This window comes from Oratosquilla oratoria, chromosome 14, assembly GCF_046742065.1.
Source record: "Oratosquilla oratoria isolate Oo_2021 chromosome 14, ASM4674206v1, whole genome shotgun sequence".
Taxonomy (NCBI): domain Eukaryota; kingdom Metazoa; phylum Arthropoda; class Malacostraca; order Stomatopoda; family Squillidae; genus Oratosquilla; species Oratosquilla oratoria.
Window position 1 is genome coordinate 17,387,658 of NC_134790.1, and position 18,915 is coordinate 17,406,572.

Genomic DNA, 18,915 nt, shown 5'->3' on the forward strand with positions numbered 1-18,915 from the left:
TTACAAGTGATGGAGAGGTCAATATGAGAGTAGATGGGCTTCTGCAAGAGGAAACAAAAATTGATCTAACCCCCCCCCCCCGCCCCACTCTCTTCTCCCTATGGGAAAATACATATAATGAATCTCAGTATGGGGCGGAAGAACAAGAGACCATGAAACCGAAAAAAAAAAATGCAAGATGATTCGCGAAGAAGAAAATATACAATTTCCCGCATATATACGATCGTGATGTCAAGGCAAGTTTGCCTGATGGATAGAGAGAGACGGGACACTACGAGTGTTGTAGGTGGTGTCATGCATGTAGTGATGGTTCGGATTTGGTTCGTCATTTGTTGGTTCCTTTGAGAACCCGAACCGGCACAACTCTATCCTCTGTTCTTGCACGACGACCGTGGCGGTTGGTGGGTGGGTGGGGATGGGGTGGGGGGCGTGGCTTAACTGTGAATGTGGCCATAACTCACAGAATCGAGGCTGCATCTTGCCAGTGCCGCGGTAAGGTGTTTGATGGTTTGGTTACATTTCTGTGGCCTAATATATTTATGCGTGTGTGTACATATATATACAAGTATGTATGTATGTATATATATATATATATATATATATATATATATATATATATATATATATATATATATATAATTTTGGGGATCTAGTGGTCTTAAGTTGCTTGATTTGGGAGTTATTTTATTATTATTAATATCATTTTTGTATTTATATATATTTTAATTGCATTGCGACAAAGGTACTTAAAGTTATGGCATGTAGGTATACCGAGGATCACGTGTACGGATGGCTTCCTTTGAATTGTGAATGAAATGGTGTATTGGTATCCATAGTGTGTGTGTGTGTGTGTGTGTGAAGACGGCGTTAGTGCCTGTATTATAGTTTAGATATTTTATGCTATACAGTGCCAGATATTATCTTTCAATTTAGTAGGAACCATTACCAATCACTACAACAATTGCCAATCACCATTGTCAATCACTGTCACCATTGCCAATCACTACCACATTTGTCAATCGCAATCATCAAGCACTACCACCAATAACACTACAATCACTATCATCACCAATCACTACCATCATTGCCAGTCACTATCACCATTGCCAGTCACTACCACCAGTACCACTACCATCACTATCACCGTCACCAATTACTATAATCATTGCCAGTCCCTATCACCATCGCCAATCACTACCACCATCTTACACGAACACGACCCCCCCCTCAAGCACACGTTGCGACAAAGCTAATATATTTTTCTTTTCTTTGCATGTAGCGATCGGACTCAGCACTTCAGGTATGTGGTATTTTTCTTGAATTACTTTTTTTTTTCCTCGTCACCGTCATCCATCTCTTTATCCTCCTCCTTATCCTCCCCTTAGTCCTCTTTATCTTCCTCCTAATCGTCTTAATTCTCTTCCTAATCCTAATCCCAGTCTCCCCATGCCTTCCTCCTCCTCCTAATCTCCTTGCTCCAGTATCTTCCTCCCAATCATCTTCCCCTGTTCTCCCCCACACCCCAGCCCTTGTTCTTCACAGCCTCTCCCCCCACTCAGGTCCAACACCTGTTCCCCCTCCCCACCCCTGTCTCCCCTTTTCCTTCTCTCCCCCACATTCCCAGCACAGAGTTCCCTAACCCCATACACTAATCCCACCATTCCTGCTCCCATCCCCATCCTCTTCACATATACCCACCCCTTGTCCTTCCATCCCCATCTGGTCCTTCCCTCTCAATCCCCAGACTCCCTCACCAGCTTCTTGGTCCCCTTCCCTCTAAAGCCGTTGCTCTCCTCCCACCCCAACGTATTTTTCCCAGTTTCCTTTTCTTTCGTTCCTATTCCCTTTTTCTTCCCTCGGCAGACTCCCCTTCTTCCTCCCTCGGCAGACTCCCCTTCTTCCCTTGACCTGTCCCATCCCCAGCACTTTTCTTCCCCTGGACTTCCCTAACCTATCCTCCCCATCATGTTTACTCCCTGTGCCAACTCGCTTGTCTCCGTAGAGTAGTAAATCGTATACCGACGCCTGTTTTGTCTCTACACTTCCCTTAACCTATTCATTGATCTCCTCTTGTTTCTGCTATTTGTGTGTGTGTGTGTGCCTGAGAACGTAGGGCGAAGAGGCAATCCATATATGATGATGTAGCTTGAAGGAGATGTTAGAACGTGCGGAGAAAAAATAACGGTCAGTTCTCTTCGGGGGAAAAAAAGACGACATTACGTCACGACGTGGTGCGTCAGTCGACTGGCTCGACTTTCATTTGTCTCAGCACCGCGGTTCGAAGCCGCCTCCTAACTGACGTCATCGTCTCTGCTTTTTTTCCCGAAGTGAATGGACTCGTTGATGTTATTTTAGACATGGGATGGGCGCAGGCTAGGGGAGGTTCGCCTTCTGTTGGATTAACTGCAGGGGAATGGTCCGGTGCGGACTCTACATCTCAACCCTGCTGGATCCCCCACTGCAGAGGCCAGTCGATGCCTGCCTGCCTGCCTGCCAGCATGTGTGTGATGGAGAGAGGGGAGGCGGAGTGAGTTGTGTGTGGGGGGAAGGGGGATTGGCCCTGCCTGCCTGCCTGCCTGCGCTTTTCTCTCTCCCCTCTCCATTTTCCTCTCTCCATTTTCCCTTCTCTCCTCTCTCCACTCCTCTTTCCTCTCCTCTCCTATCCCCTTTTTTTTTCTTTCCCTCACTGTCTCTCTCTCTCTTTCTCTCTCTCGCTCTCTCTCTCTCTCCCTCCCTCTCTCCTTCCCCTCCATGACCCTCTCTCTCTCTTCCCCCTCTCCTTCTCCTCCATGACCCTCTCTCTCTCTTCCCCCTCTCCTTCCCCTCCATGACCCTCTCTCTCTTCCCCCTCTCCTTCCCCTCCATGACCCTCTCTCTCTCCCCTCTCTTCGCTCTTTTCTATTACCTCTCTGTCTCTCCACCCCTCATCTCTCTCCTATCTCTCGACTCCCCCCCCCCCATCTCTCTGTCTCCTGTCTCTCCGCCCTCTCTCTCTGGTGCATGCGGGCTGGCGTGTGTGTGTGTGTGTGTGTGTGTATGTGTGCGTGCTGGCGATTTTGCTGTCTGTCTCTTCTTCTTCCCTTTGACCTCTGCCTGGTGCTCACCATCGGGGCCTCGTCAGCGCTGCACTGCGTAAATGAGGGCGGGGCACCTACACGCGCCGGCCAAGGTGGGATGGGTGGAGGGTGATTACCTGCCTCCCCCTCCCCACTCCCCCCCCCCACTCCCTTTCAGGTTAACTGCTGTTTCTTCTGCGGCAGGAAGGAACCTCGTTGGCCCGTTAGCTGCACGCACAGGCATGGTGCGGATCGTTCTTTACTCGGGACCCCCCCCCCCCGAGTTGGGCTTGGTCGGGTGATGGTGTCTGCCTGCCTGCTTGCTTGCCTGCCTACTTGCCTGCTTACCTGCCTGCTTACCTGCCTGCTTACCTGCCTGCTTACCTGTTTGTCTGTCTACTTGCTTGCATGCTTACCTGCCTGCTTCCCTGCTTGCTTGTCTCCCCGCCCTCGCGTGAATAAAATCGCATGGCGGCGGTAAAATGCATAATGCCCGTAAATACAGTATGTGCGTTGATTGTTGTTGGGTTTATTATACTTAATGAAGTCCGTGGACATTAGCTAAATTTGGAAAACTGACCTAGGGTCAGTAGCTGTCAGGTAGCGTCGCGTTGACCTTGAAACACACACACACACACACACACACACACACACACACACACACACACACACACACACACACACACATATATATATATATATATATATATATATATATATATTTATATGTATGTATGTATCAACCACACTTCTTTAATTCTAAGCTATCAACATCTAGAAACTCGAGGAGGCATACATGCAGAAATTGAAACGTGGTACAGCCAAGGACTCGAACCTGCGCTAGCACGTGACTTTATATATGTTGGGTGCAGTTGCTAGTACGTGATATCGAGATTTATAGATTGAAAATATGAATCTTGATGCTTGCCGATTAAGAGGATTAGGCAGTTAGGTTTGTAGGCCTACGAGTACATCATTGAGAACACGGCGCTCTATTAATTTTCGGTCCGTTTCGAAGTCTGGGATGACGTCATTTGCTTTTTAGTACAACTGTTGGAACAACACTGCGTATTTCTTCGATGTTCTCGTATATATTTTTCATTGCGAAAACGAAATTTGGAGAAATATGTCTGTTGACATCGCCTACCGAATTTAAATATTAGAGATAATACGGCTTCAAGACAGATAATACTAATAGTAATAATAGAAAATAATGATAATTATAATAATAATAATTGTAATAATAATAACAGTGGTAATGATAATATTCATGTTTACGATCGTTTGGTGCCTCTGACCTCTGGTGACAGTGACTCGTTGTATAGATAAACGTCCGTTTTCTTTGATTAACCCGAAAATTGACGATGATGACGACGACGACTGAAAACATCGCCATTTGTATGTCGCGTTGTCTAAGTGCATATACATTTGAACACTATTATGAATGATCATCTTGAAATGGTTCAGCTAAAAAAAAAAATGAAGGTTAATTAAAAATTAATTGAAATGTATAAAACTAATAAATACCGCAATTACGGTTATATCTTTGGGAGATTCGTCAGCTAGAGATTGTTGGTACAAAAAAGGAGGAAAGGAGCAAACATGAATAGTTCAAATTTGAAAATATTATATGTTTTTATTCGGAGAAAAAAGGCTCAAGTTAAAAGAAATAATGATGCGTGTCTCTGGGCCGTAAGGGTGTCACTTTAGATAAAGCTGCCACGGTCGATTCTGGAGTCTAGCTGGTGTAGGCTACCCTTTCTCTCTCTCTCTCTCTCTACCCTCTCTACTCTCCCTCTCTCATCTCTCTCTGTACCCTCCCTCTCTCATCTCTCTCTGTACCCTCCCTCTTTCATCTCTCTACTCTCTCTCTCTCTGCCCTCTCTTTTCCTCTCCTTTCTTTCCCTCTCCCCTCTCTCTCTCTCTCTCTCTCTCTCCCCTCTCTCTCTCTGGCTTGACACTTGTTCTACGTGACTTGTGCGCGTGGCTGTACAGGAGGGAGTGCTTTGAAGTAGTAGTTGGTCACGGCCTACTTGCCGCAAGCTGCGGCTGCGGCTGCGGCGTTGCGTAAAGGCGGCTGCCGCGGCCTCTCCCGAAGCCTCCTGGCTCGCATGACCGTTTACTGGGGGGGGGGGCTTTCTTGGGGCAGCCTGGGTGGTTGCTGGGGGCAGAGATTGCGCAGATGCAATGGGTTAGGAGGAGGAGGAGGAGCAAGAAGAGGAAGAAGAGCAGGGGGGATGAGGAAGAGGAGCAGCAGGAAGAGGAGGAAGAGGAAGACCAGGAGGAAGAAGAGAAAGACCAGGCGGAGGAGGAGGAACAGGAAGAGAAACAACAGGAGGAAGAGTAGGAGGATGAGTAAGAGGAAGAAGAGGAACAGCAGGAGGAGGAAGAGGAAGAACAGGAGGATGAAAATGAAGAGTAGCAGGAGAAGAAAGAAGAGGAAGAGGAGAAAGCAGGAAGGGGATAGGGGCTCGTTTTGTTTTATGACATATGAAGAGGAAAATGGGGTTAGGGAGTTTTGATGTGTGTAGGGAGTGGATTAGGGGGAGGCAGGTGGAATAGGATTTGTAAATTACTTTTTTTTTCGGTGTTCCTCCTGTCCTTTTTAATTTTGTCCTCGTCTTTTCTTTCCCTTTCTTTCCGTTTTTCTCTCTTGGACTCCTCCTCTTCGTTTCCTCTTTCCTCTTTCTTCGGCCTTTTCGTTAATCTTCTTTTTCGTCTTCTTCACTCATCTGCTAATTTTTTTCTTCCCGTTTCCATCGCCATCTCCTTCGATTCTGTCGTTCCTTTTTTTTTTTTTTTTTTTTTTTTTTTTTTTTCCACATCCTGTTTTCTTCAGCTAACCTTTCTTCATCTTCCTCCTCCTCCTCCTCCTCCTCCTCCTCCTCCTCCTTTTCTTCCTCCTCCTCCTCCTCCTCCTCCGCCTCGTTTTTCCTCCTCCGCCTCGTTTTTCCTCCTCGCTCCTCATGAATTCGCTCGCCTTCACCCCTCTTCCTCATTCTGTTCTTTCTCCCTATCCTCCTCCTCTTCCTCCTTCCACTCTTCCTTCTTCCACTCTTCCTTCTCTCTTCCTCCTCTCTTCCTCCTTCCACTCTTCCTCCTCTCTTCCTTCTACTCTTCCTCCTCCTCACCTCTTCTCTTCCTTCTACTCTTCCACCTCCCACTCTTCCTCCTCCTCACCTCCTTTTCTCTTCCTCCCCATCACCTCCTCCTCTTACTCTCCTCTTCCTTTCCTATTCCTCTCCTCTTGCCCTCCTCTTCATCTCCTCCTGCCTTCCACTTCCCCTCCTCCTCCTGCCCTCCTCTTCCTCTCCTCTACCTGCTCTCCTCTTGTCCTCCTCTTCCTCTCCTCTTGCTCTCCTCTTGCCCTCCTCTTCCTCTCCTCTTGCCCTCCTCTTCCTCTCCTCTTGCCCTCCTCTTCCTCTCCTCTTGCCCTCCTCTTCCTCTCCTCTGCCTGCTCTCCTCTTGCCCTCCTCTTCATCTCTTCATCTCACTTCCCCTCCTCCTCCTGCCCTCCTCTTCCTCTCCTGCCTTCCACTTCCCCTCCTCCTCCTGCCCTCCTCTTCCTCTCCTCTGCCTGCTCTCCTCTTGCCCTCCTCTTCCTCCCCGCTTCCTCTCCTTCTCATGCCCTTTCCCCTATTCCTTCTTCCCCTTTCCCCCCTCCCTTTCCCCTCCCCCTTTCCCCATCCCTTTCCCCTTCCCCTTTCCCCCCCTCTTGCCCTCCCCCTTCCTCTCCTCCTGCCCTACTCTTCCTCTCCTCTCCCCGTCCTCTTCCTCTTCTCTTCCCGTCCTCTTCCTCTCCTCTCCCCGTCCTCTTCCTCTCCTCTTCCCGTCCTCTTCCTCTCCTCTACCTCCTCTTCTTCCTTTTCCCTTTTTCATTAATTTTTTGTCGCCTTTCTCAGGCCCTCCAATCACCTTCCCCCCCTCCTCCCCCCGTTTCCCTCACGTACCTCCTGGACAGCTGGTTTCCCCCATTGTCAGCCTCTCATTCTTGGGTCCTTTTCCCCTCTCCTGTTATCGTGCTTTCATCGTCTTCCTATTCTTCATCTCCTCTCTTCACCTCTTCTCTCTCTCTCTCTCTCTCTCTCTCTCTCTCTCTCTCTCTCACACACACACACACACACACACACACACACACACACACATATATTCTTCGCCTTGTTCTTCGCTTTCCTCCCCCTCTCTCCTCCCCTCTCTTCCCCTTCACTTCCTCCTCCCCTCCTCTCTCTCCCCTCCTCTCTCTCCCTCCCTCGTTTCTGTATTGATTACCGTCTGCTAGCGTTCCTTTCCTTTTCTGCCGACCCGCCTCCCCCTCCCCCTCCCCATCTCCCTCCCCCTCCTCTCTCTTTTCCTCTTCCCTAACCTTCTCTCTTCGCTCTTTCCACTCTTCCCTCTTCCTCCCGTCTTTCCTCGCCTCTCCCCTTCCCTCTCTCGCTCTCCTCTCCCATATCCTCTTTCTCGTCCTCTTCCTTCTCTCTCTCTCTCTCTCTCTCTCTCTCTCTCTCTCTCTCTCTCTCTCTCTCTCTCTCTCAACCCTCCCCCTCTCAACCCTCCCCCTCTCTCTCAACCCTCCCTTCTCTCTCTCAACCCTCCCTTCTCTCTCTCAACCCTCCCTTCTCTCTCTCTCTCTCTCTCTCTCTCTCTTCCTCTTCCCGGACCTTCTCTCTTCGCTCTTTCCACTCTTTTCACTCTTTCCAAGACCGTTCCCTTTCCTCTTCCTCCCGTCTTTCCTCATCTCTCCCCTTCCCTCTCCCCTTCCCTCTCTCCTCTCCTCTCCTCTTCCAAGCCCTTCCTTCTTTTTCCTCTTTCTCGTCCTCTTCCTTCTCTTCCTTTCTCGTGACTTTGCTTTCTCACCCTTACTCCTCTTCCTTCTTTTATTCGTTTCTTTTCCTCTTCCCTCTTAATCTTCCTTTCACCTCTTCCTCTTCGCCTCTTCGGCTCTTCCTTTCACGTCCTCTTCTAGGTATCCATCCCTTCCCTTCTGTCCCTTCCTTCGTTTTCCTCTTCCCCCTATTCCTTTTTCTCTCTTCCTTCTCTTCCTTCATCCCCCTCTTCCCTCTCTTCACCCTCTTCCTTCTCCCCAACTACCTCTTCCCTCTCTCCCTTCATCCCCTCTCTTCCTTCATCCCCTCTCTTCCTTCATCCCCCTCTCCCTTCATCCCCTCTCTTCCTTCATCCCCTCTCTTCCTTCATCCCCATCTTCCCTCTCTTCCACCTCTTCCTTCTTTCTTCTCTTCCACCTCTTCCTTCTTCCTTCTCTTCCTTCATCCCCCTCTTCCCTCTCTTCCTTCGTCCCCCTCTTCCTTCTTCCCTTCCTCCTTTCCCCCCTCTTTGTTTTCCCCCATTTCTTTCCCCCCTACCTTCCCCCTCCCTTCCCCCTCCCTTTCCTACTCTCCATTTTAATTTCCTCCTTCCCCTCTTCCTTCTTCCTCCTCTCCCTTTTCCTCTCCCCTTCCCCCTCTTCCTTTTTCCCCTTAATTTTTCCCCTCTCCCTTTCCCCCTCTCCCATTCCCCCTTCACCTATTTCCCCCTCTCCCATTCCCCCATCCCCTATTTCCCCCACGCCTCTCTCCCTTCCCCCCTCTCCCTTCCCCCCTCTCCCTTCCCCCCTCTCCCTTTCCTCCTCTAATTTTCTTTTACCTTTCCACCTCTCTTTTCCCCGTCTCACTTCCCCCTTTCCCCTTCTTACTTCCCCTCTCAATTCTCTTCCCTCTCCCCCTTCTCCTATTCCCCCTTACCCTTTCCCCCATCTCACTTCCTCACTTCCTTCCCCCTTTCCTCTCTTCCACCTCTCCCTTTCCCCTCTCCCTTTCTCCCCTCTCCCTTTCTCCCCCTCCATTTCTCCCCCTCCTGTTACCCCGTCTCTCTTTACCCCCCTCCCTTTTCCCCTCTCCTTTCCCCCTCCCCCTTTCCACACTTCCCTTTCTTCTCTCTTTACCCCATCCTGTCCCCTCCTCTCTTCGTGGTCCTTTCCCCTCTCTTTCCCCTCACCTCCCCCTACCCCCCTCTCTCCCCGCTCCCTTTCCGTCCCCCTTCCTCTCTTCCCGCTCTCTCTCCCCTCCCCCTCGCCCCTCACTTTTCCCCTTCCCCGCTCTGCTCTTTTTCCCCTCTTCTGTTCTCCTCCAATCCCCCCTCCTGTCCCTCCTCACCCATGTCTCCCCTCATCTCCTACCCCTCCTTTACCATCCTCTCCCACCTTTTCCACCTTCATTTTTTCTCACCTCTCCTCCCTCCCAAGCAAATCCTCTCTTCCTCCGCTCCCCTCCACTCCTTACCTTCTCTCCTTTCCCTAAATGTATGTATGTGTGTATGATATATATATATAAAATGATGCTAATAATTATACTTCCACTACTACTAACAGTGATAATGTGTGTCATGATTTGGATTTGGTCATGATTGTTATTTCGAGTTTACCAACTGCAAAGCCGCAGCCCTTTAATGGATGGAAACTGTTCCCGGTGCCTGTACTTTATTAGATTGGATTGTTTCTGTAACTGTCTTACATTATTAGGAGGGAGGGCCAGTTGCCGGTCATTCGGTCTGGTTTTCGCCGTGCAGAATCTCCTTTTGCATGTACCCATCGATGTGTGTGTGTGTGAGAGAGAGAGAGAGAGAGAGAGAGAGAGAGACGCCACGGTCTTGGATCACGTGTTGAACTCGTGGTCAGCTATTACCCTCCCAGGTGTGTTTGTATTTGTGGTAGTTATTGTCGAGACATCATTATCGTCTTGGGATATCGGAGTTCGGAGTGAAGGGCAAACAGGTGATCGGAAGTCCGTTGGGCTCCGTTGCCCAGTTATGAAAGCGCAAGGCGTGTGTCCTTGCAAAATGGACACATTATGTATTTTATGTATTTTTATATATTTTCCTGAAATTGGGGGGAAAGGCCAAGCGATTCTGACGAGCTGACTGGAAGGTCTCAGGCATGAAGGGACATAACTGGGAAAAACTTTTTCATCAGTGACATCATCATTCATCTGTGTCCTTCAGAATGAAAGATTTTATTCATCTCATGAATTGCCTGGTTAAGAAGGATATTATTGACAGTGGTTTCTTTAGATATTACGTTTTTTTTTTTTTTTTTTTCCCTCTCCAGTTGTCTACCTTACCTTCGGCGCGTCTTCGTATAAAGAGTAACCCGCTCAGCGAAACGCCTTCCTCCTTCCTCCTTCCTCCTTCCTCCTTCCTCCTTCACCAGACCCATTCCGATGCTCCTGCTGGTGGTGCCCTAAGCCCAGTGACGAAGTTCCTGAAGGTTGCGCCTGCACACAGGTTCCGCATCGTCGTCGTCGTCGTCGTCGTCGTTTGGGCTTGTAATTCTCAGTTAGAACTGCCTCGAGCCAAAGGCGGTCCGGACTCTTCAGGGAAGCGGCGCGGCGGCCGAGGAAAGGGGCCTCCTTCAGGTGGGACCACCGAGAAGTGGGAACTCCCTCCTCTTACTCCTCGTCCTCCTAATCCTCCTATTACTCTTCCTCCTCCTCCTCTTACTCTTCCTCCGCCTCATCTTACTCTTCCTCCGCTTCTTCCTCTTACTCTTCCTCCGCCTCATCTTACTCTTCCTCCGCTTCTTCCTCTTACTCTTCCTCCGCTTCTTCCTCTTACTCTTCCTTTTCCTACTCCTCTTCCGCCTCCTCCTCTTCCGCCTCCTCTTCTACCTCCTCTTCTACCTCCCCCTCTTCTTCCTCCTCCTCCTCCTCCTCCTCTTTTTCCTCCTCTTCCTCTTACTCCTCTTCCTCTTACTCCTTTTCTTCCTTTCCTCGTCGTCCTTCCCTCCTACACTTCCTCTTCTTTCCTCCATTGCTCCTCCTCTATCCCGCTCTACAATCTTCTCTCGCTTTCCCAATTCGCCCTCTCTTTTCCTTCCGCCAACATTCCTCCTGGCCTCATGGCCTCTTCCCCATCCTCTATTCCTCCTCCTCCTCCTCCATCTACTCCTCCCTTTTCTCCCTTCCTTCTCCGCATTCCTCTCCACGGTCTTTCCCACTCCCTCCTCCTCCTCCTCCTCCTCTCCCTTTTCCTCCTCTTCCACCCCCTTTTCCTCCTCTTCCACCTCTTCCTCTTCCTCAAAAATTTATATCCCGAGTCCTCACTTACTGAAAGTCATCAATGCTTTGTCTTGAACATCCTGCATGTACATCTTCTAACCCTCTCCCCCTCCCCCCCGCCTTCCCCACCCCCCGCTTCGTCCTTTCCTCCCACTTCCTCCTCCCTACTTCTTCCCTCTTTCCTTCCCTCCCTCCCTCCCTCCCTCCCTCCCTTTCTCCTTTCCTTCCTAACCAATCTCTTCTTCCCATGCTCCTTTCTTGACTTCCTGACTTTCATTCTATCTTCCTTCCTTCCTCTCTTCCTTCCGTCCTCTCTTCCTTCCCTCCTCTCTTCCTTTCCTCCACTCTTCCTTCCCTCCTCTCTTCCTTCCCTCCACTCTACCTTCCTTCATCTCTTCCTTCCAACCACTCTTCCCTCCCTCCCTCCTCTCTTCCCTCCTTCATCCCTCCGCCCCCTCTCCTGCAGCCTCCGGCGCGTCCTCGCAGTCTCTTCGCCCCGGCTTGTTTGTGGACTCTAGGGTGGGGCTGGTCGCTCAACGCCGCCTGCAGCAAGGAAGGAAGGAAGGAAGGAAGGCAGACAAGGAAGGGGAGATGCCATGGGAGGGGGGGGGGTGCTGATAGTGGACAAGAGGCGTGAATTGGGGGAGGAGTTAGGGGACCCTCACTAACACACAGGAAGATGGAAGGGGCGATGATATCATATGCACAGGGGCGTAGCAACATATATATATATTTATATATACTTTTTTACAGCGAGATTCAAAGGCGGGACACCACGAACGTAGCTTCCCTTCCCGTAAATTACAACTAGGTAAACACACACACACACATTGAATTATCCCCAGGACATAGATTTTCATCTTTTCAGCCACATCAATTTCCATTTTAATTCCATGCCATCACGGTCGAGACCGACAGGGAGCTCGATGGAAGTATAATGGTTTAAGTCACTGTTCACTTGTTACTTCTCAGCTTGGTTCGAGTCCATAGCTTGTCTGCGTATCGGTTTCTGTATATGGTTCCATCGAGCTCTGCCAGTCTCGACCTTGATGGCATGAAATTAAAATGTGGTTGAAAAGATTAATATATATATATATATATATATATATATATATATATATATATATATATACTGTATATGTGTGTGTGCGTGTGTATGTAAGTGGAGTAGGAAACACAGGTGTCTTAGTTTATGACTAGTTTCTCAGGTATGCTTTTTCTAAGACTAGTGTGTTTCCTACTCCATTTGCGTCAGCCTGTCAGAATGTCTCAACATATATATACATACATATATAATATACGAAAGTATTTACTGTCTACAAGTTTCCCTTCTCCTGTGGTTATTTTGCATATGTATATATATATATATATATATATATATATATATATATATATATATATATATATATATATATATATATATATATATTGACGTAAGCGGAATAGGAAAAACAGGAGTTTTAGTCTTGAGTTTATTCCTGACTAGTTTCGAATACCTGCGAAACTAGTCAGGAATAAACTCAAGACTAAGACTCCTGTGTTTCCTATTCCGCTTACGTCAACCTGTCAGAATGTCTCAACATATATATATATATATATATGTATATATATATAAATATACATATATATATATGTATATATATGTATATATATATATAAAAAGTGGAGTAGGAAACACAGGAGTCTTCGTTTATGATTTCGCAGGTATGCTTTTTCTAAGACTCCTGTGTTTCATACTCCAATTACATCAACCTGTCAGAATGTCTCAACACACACACACACACACACACACACACACACACACACACACACACACACACACACACACACACACACACACACACACGTATTCTTACCGTAGTCAACCTCAATGGATCGTCTTCACTTTGTTGTAACCCCGACTAAGGTTTTGGCTACGTTATTTAATCCAGTTAATACTATATGGATTTTGGTGGCACCCCTACGGATCAGAGTCACACAGCATTCTTTTATGAATGGAAAAGAATAATTAAATTGGTCTCCAGGGTTTAATGGGTTTGCTTATTACATGCCCCGTCCACGTTGCTTAAGCTTGGAAAGGTAGTGCAGCAAAGAAAATATTTTGTTTCATTTAGCGCGGGCGTTAACACGGTCAAAATGTCAAACCCGGTTTGACAAACAAATGTTTTAAGTGATGTTTGACCGTGTGAATGGGGTATGTGGTTGTCAAACACGTTTGACAAACATGTTTGACAACCATTTATACGGTCAAACATATTTTCAAACAATTGATTGACAAACCGTTTGACCGTGCAAATGGCCAGGACTGGTTTAAGGCACCAGTCTCTTCGGAGGCGTGGGTTCGAATCCCTCCTCTGCCGCCATTTTTATGTTGGAAAGGTAGCGTGGCTATTAAGATTTTGTTTCGTTATCTACATACTTTAGTGACATAGCTACTGACCAGAGTCGCCCGGTAATCTTTCGTGATTGAAGATTAATGTCCACTTAAAAGAATAAATAAATAAAGATAAAAATGATTGCCTTTAACATCCGCTTTCCTTCATTTTTACGGTCTTCCTTAAATATCTCCTTTATCGCCTTTATGGTCGCGCGGTAGCCTAGTGGATACAGTGTCCAACTCTTGAGCGGGTGGTCGAGAGTTCGATTCCCGGAACCCGCTGCGGGATTTGTCGCCATGATTCTCAACAGGTCTGGCCAGGCGGGGAGGCGACCCAACATCGGCCTAAAAACCCAGCGGCTTGAGGCGACTGACATGGCTTAGCTCTACCAGGGGTTTCTCACTTTCCACTACGTTGTTCATTCCCCGAGTCACTTTCCTTGGCTTATTGGAATCGCCGTCTTGCAAGAAAGGATCACTTGAGCTCAACACGGGCATAAGTGATGTTCATGGTTTATAACTCATTTGAATAAAATCACCTGGCGGCAGTCTGTAAACGTAGAAGGGAGGAGACGTGGTGTTGCATACGGAGTCTTTGTTTTCCTCGTATTTTCCCTCTTGTCATGAATAGGACAAGGTAAGTTACCCTGGATGTGATAACAGTATAATAATGATGATAGTGATGACTTATGAAAATAGGTAAATCGTTCCTTAACTTCCCGGTAATGAGCAGGATAAATTAGGTTACCCTGTGATAATCACATTACATATATATACCAAAGGCCCTTTTTCCCCTTACAAGGGGGGTAGCCAAAGTCAAAAGGCATAAATCCACTCCCATCCATCCCCACATACTCCACTCCCATTCACCACCCCCCTCCCTCCCTCCCTCTTTTCTTGGCTCCTCCTGGATGATGGGTCATCCCTGCATCTCGTCCACTGCCCTAGGTCAGAAGCAATGCAGCAAAATACAATAATAATGACAAAATTAAAATTAGATCAATACTTTCCCTACTTACATATAACGAGGACAAATTAAATTATCTTAGATGTGATAATGGTTATAATAATGATAATAATAATGATTATGATAATGGTAATGGAGATGACTTGATAAGAATGGATGAACAAGTCGACCAGTCACGGGACTGGCACGTGGGCCATGGTACAAACGCCACGTGTGAAGAGCGTCATAGCAGCTTGTGGCATAGAGGATCAAACCGGGTTTGATGCGGCGGTGGCCATATAGGGTTCAACACCTAACCTACCCAACCTAATTTAACCTAATTTAACCTAAATTAACCTAACCTAACCTAAACGGAATGACGCACTTTCCTTTACATCGTTGCTCTAATCGAGACCAACCGGTTTTCATCAGGTCGAGGTCGAACTCGGGGATCGCCATCGATCGAGACCCCAGTTCGACTCGGCCGGGAGTGGGGTGCGTCGTATCGTCGATGACGTAATCGTCGTCGTCCTCGACCTCAACTTTGTCGTCCTCGACATCATCTTCGTCGTCCTCGACCCCACCTTCGTCGTCCTCGACCTCACCTTCGTCGTCCTCGACCGCATCATCGTCCTCCTCAACCTCATCTTCGTCCTCGACCGCATCTTAGTCGTTCTCGACCGCATCTTCGACGTTCTCGACCTCATCTTCGTCCTCGTCGACCGCATCTTCGTCATCCTCGACCTCAACTTCGTCCTCCTCGACCGCATGATCTTCGTCCTCGACCGCATCATCGTTGTCCTCGATCGCATCTTCGTCGTCCTCGACCGCATCTTCGTTGTCTTCGTCCTCTTCTTCGTCTTCGTCCTCCTTTTCATCTTCCTCCTCTTTCTCCTTTTCGTCTTCCTCTATGCCCTCCACTTCCATCTATCTTCTCATCTATATCTCCCTCCTATCTTCCTCTCCAATTCCTCACACCTCCAAATTTTCACCATCGCTTCCCCATCAACTCCCCCACTCCTTCCTCCAACTCCCCCACCCCTTCCCCCATCAACTCTCCCAAATTACCCACTATCTTCTGTTTGTTTTCCTCCCCAGTTTCCTCTTCCTCGCCCTCCCCTTATTGATCACCCCATTCTACCCCCCACCCCCAAGCTGAAAGCTGAAGTCTCCTTTCTGTTACCATCTACTCTAACTAGGCTGGAGCTTGACTCTTACCTTCTTCCTCCTCCTCCCTTTCCCCCTCTGTTCCTCCTCCTCTTCCCTCTCCCCCTCCTACTACCTCTCCCCTCCTCCTCCTACTACCTCTCCCCTCCTCCTCCTCCTCCTCCTCCTCCTCCCTCTTCCCCTTCTTCCCTCTTCCTCTCCTCCTCCCTCGTCCTCCTCTTCCCTCTCCCACTCCTGCCTCTCCCACTCCTGCCTCTCCCACTCCTGCCTCTCCCCTTCTCTCTCTCCCCTCCTCCATTTCCTCCTCCCTATTCCCCTTCTCCCTCTCCTTTTCCCTTTTCCTCCAACCCTGCCCACTCCCCCTTTCCCCCTCTCCCACTCTCCTCCCACCCACCCACTCACCCACCCCTCCTTCTCCTTGAACCACTTAGTTTCCTTGGACGGTAATCCTCTTTTCTGTGCTCGCATGGCATTTCCCGTGTTTCACTCAGAAAAAGCCTTTTTTCCTCCCTATTTGGGTGGACAAGGTATGTGTATGTATGTGTATCTATATATATATATATATATATTACATGTATGTTGCACTGGGTGTAAAATACGAAAGCGCTCTGCTTCGTTTAGTTTTCTTTCCCAGTAGTCACACACACGTACTTGTACTGGATGTAATATACGAAAGCGCTCTGCTTCATTTAGTTTTCTTTCACAGTAGTCACACACACACACACACACACACACACACACACATATATATATATATATATATATATATATATATATATTGTGTGTGCGTGTGTGTATTAGTAGGTTGGTTCTTCTTTAGCAACACTTGTGGAACTGTGGGTAATTGTCCCAAAATGGCTTCCATGATTTTTCACAAGTAAATGGGCCAAGGCTAAGGTTACTAAAAATGTTAAAGAAATCATCTACGACTTTTCCAGTAGTCTCCGATTTACTTCAAATCACGACGAAATTGATTTCTCCCGTCTGTAGTGAAAGTGATCAATCTCACGGTAGACCCATCCATCCCGATAGTGAAATTGAATAGTTTTGGATGGTCGGTTGTGTTCAGGGTTTGGGAGGGTCAGTATCGTTGCTGGGCTGATGTCGGGCGAGGCTTGCTATGCCTGGCACTTTCAGAGAGAGGAAGAGAGTACCCGTTATGGTTTTATGGGTGCATCAACCAACAGAACCGAAATCATCATGGGGCTCTTTGTTTTATTTATTTATGTATTTATTTATTATTATTATTATTATTTCTATATCGGAAGAACAGGCGACGGAATTAAGTTTAAGAATATCCCGAACTTCTGTCATTTCTGGGGCTCCCCACATGTGACCTGAGAGAGAGGAAGGAGAACCCGAAAATCATGAGAAAGATAGAGAGAAATGAGAGAGATTGGAGGAGGAGAGCAAGGAGAATGAGATAATGAAGAGAGAGAGAGAGGGGGGGGGGGTTATACTTCCTGCTCGACCTCTTATGAGAGCCCACGCGCTGGTGACGACGAACCAAGAGATAGACTGAGTTGTGACTCAGGCTTCTATAGACTCTGGGTGAATTGGGGAGGAGGAGGTTTGCAAAGACGTGGTCAGGCTCTGCCTTTCCTTGGGGACCCACAAGGTGTTCTCTCTCTCTCTCTCTCTCTCTCTCTCTCTCTCTCTCTCTCTCTCTCTCTCTCTCTCTCTCTCTCTCTCTCTCTCTCTCTCTCTCTCTCTCTCTCTCTTTCACACACACACACACACACACACACACACACACACACCTTTCGCCCTCTCCTTTCTTTCCGTTCTCTCTTCTTTCTCACTCTCCTCCTTTCTCCTTTCTCTTTCCTTTCTCTTTCCCTTCACTCTTTCTCATGGTTTTCGTTTTCTCCTCCCTCTCTCCCCCTCCACTCTCTTTCCTCTTGCTCTCTCTCGTCCATTCTCTCTCCTTTATTTTTCACATGTTCTTCAGGTTTTCCTTTCTCTTTCCACGTTTCTCTCCTCTCCCCCCTCTCTTTCTCCCCTTTCCATTCTCTCTTTTTCTCTCGTAATTTGCGGGGGCTGATATTCGCCCGGACCTTGCAGCTGGCAAGGAACTGTTCGAACGCAGGATAGACGGTGAGTCCACGCTATAACCACATCAGTAGCCACCCAGAAGAAGCTGAAATCACCTTAGGCCTCAGGTGACCCATAGTGGATGTCGATCATAACCTCTACACCGTGGTCAGGGTTCGAACACGCGCCCGAATTCCCCACGCGGTTGCCAGGCTCGCGGGCCACCATTGCATCGGGTGTGGGTTCCGCTCCGCTCCAGACTCACCACGTGAGAGCTGGGACGGATGCGGCTAAGTAGTTTCGAACTCGGACCACATAAAATGATTAGTGTCGTCTTGACAACAGTGGAGAGGGAAAAGCCCATAGTTAAAAGAAACACGTGCCACTACGGCGGTCCGGGTTCGAATCCCGCCCAGGGCTGAAATAATTTCTGTATCGCTGCGCTGCGAGTCGTTATTCCAACTCTCGTGGGCGGGGAGTTGTGTGTATGTGCGCAAGGTCACTGCATTACCCATAGATCGGTCATGTATGAGCTCTGAGCTTCTTCCGGGAGGGAAATAGCTGTTGATCACGAGTCCAATGCGTGATCCAAGACCATAGTGAGTTACACACACACACACACACACACAGTTTGGTGTAGCGGATTGTGTCCAGGTCTACCACTGCAGTGCCGAAGTCGTGGTCTGTTCATGGTTTGAAAACCTCCACCGGTAATACAAACCTTTACTGTCCCCCTTAAGCATTATAGGGTTGGGTGTCTCGTCTGTGTGTGCTAGATTACTAGAGTGTTATTTGCCACAGTTTTATTTTGTGTAATTATTTTAGTTATTATTAATTTATTGATTTATTTGTTTTTACTTATAGTATCAGTCCATTCAGTAAACAACAGGATCAAATGTGAACGTCCGGTATAAGAAATTAATAAAATATATCACAGAACTGGAAGGACAGGAATGTCTATTGCCGTTGCTCCCATCGAGCTGTGTTACCTCCGGGGCATATCCCCCTCCACCTCCCACCCCCCACCCTTCCTCCGCCCCAGCGTGGTACATATGCCAGGGCTGTCATTTTTCATACCCTCCCACCCACCCACCCACCCACTCACTCTCTCGACCTCCTGCTTCTTCCCTGCTTGCCTGCTGGCCTGCTGCACACGCACGCAGGTTGATGTTTCTGCTCGAGTGGATTTTGCCGCCATCGTGTTGTCGACACGCACGTACGCACACATGTACTCTCTCTCTCTTAAGCTTCCTGCTGAATCATTGGTCTTGTCTGCTTGCTCGCCGG

The 18,915-nt window shown here is 48.1% G+C and overlaps 1 protein-coding gene across 10 annotated transcripts in view; it reads left to right on the forward strand.

The window, feature by feature from the left end:
• Nucleotides 1-18,915, forward strand: part of LOC143032750 (uncharacterized) — a 243,020-nt gene that overhangs the window by 41,602 nt on the left and 182,503 nt on the right. For all 10 annotated transcript variants that reach the window (XR_012967124.1, XR_012967123.1, XR_012967125.1 and 7 more), the window contains exon 4: nucleotides 1,280-1,300. Coding sequence is in view for 5 of the 10 variants with exons in the window: in XM_076197720.1 (XP_076053835.1) it covers nucleotides 1,280-1,300 (21 nt within the window). In the remaining 5 variants the exon portion in view is untranslated. The remainder of the gene's footprint in view (nucleotides 1-1,279; nucleotides 1,301-18,915) is intronic.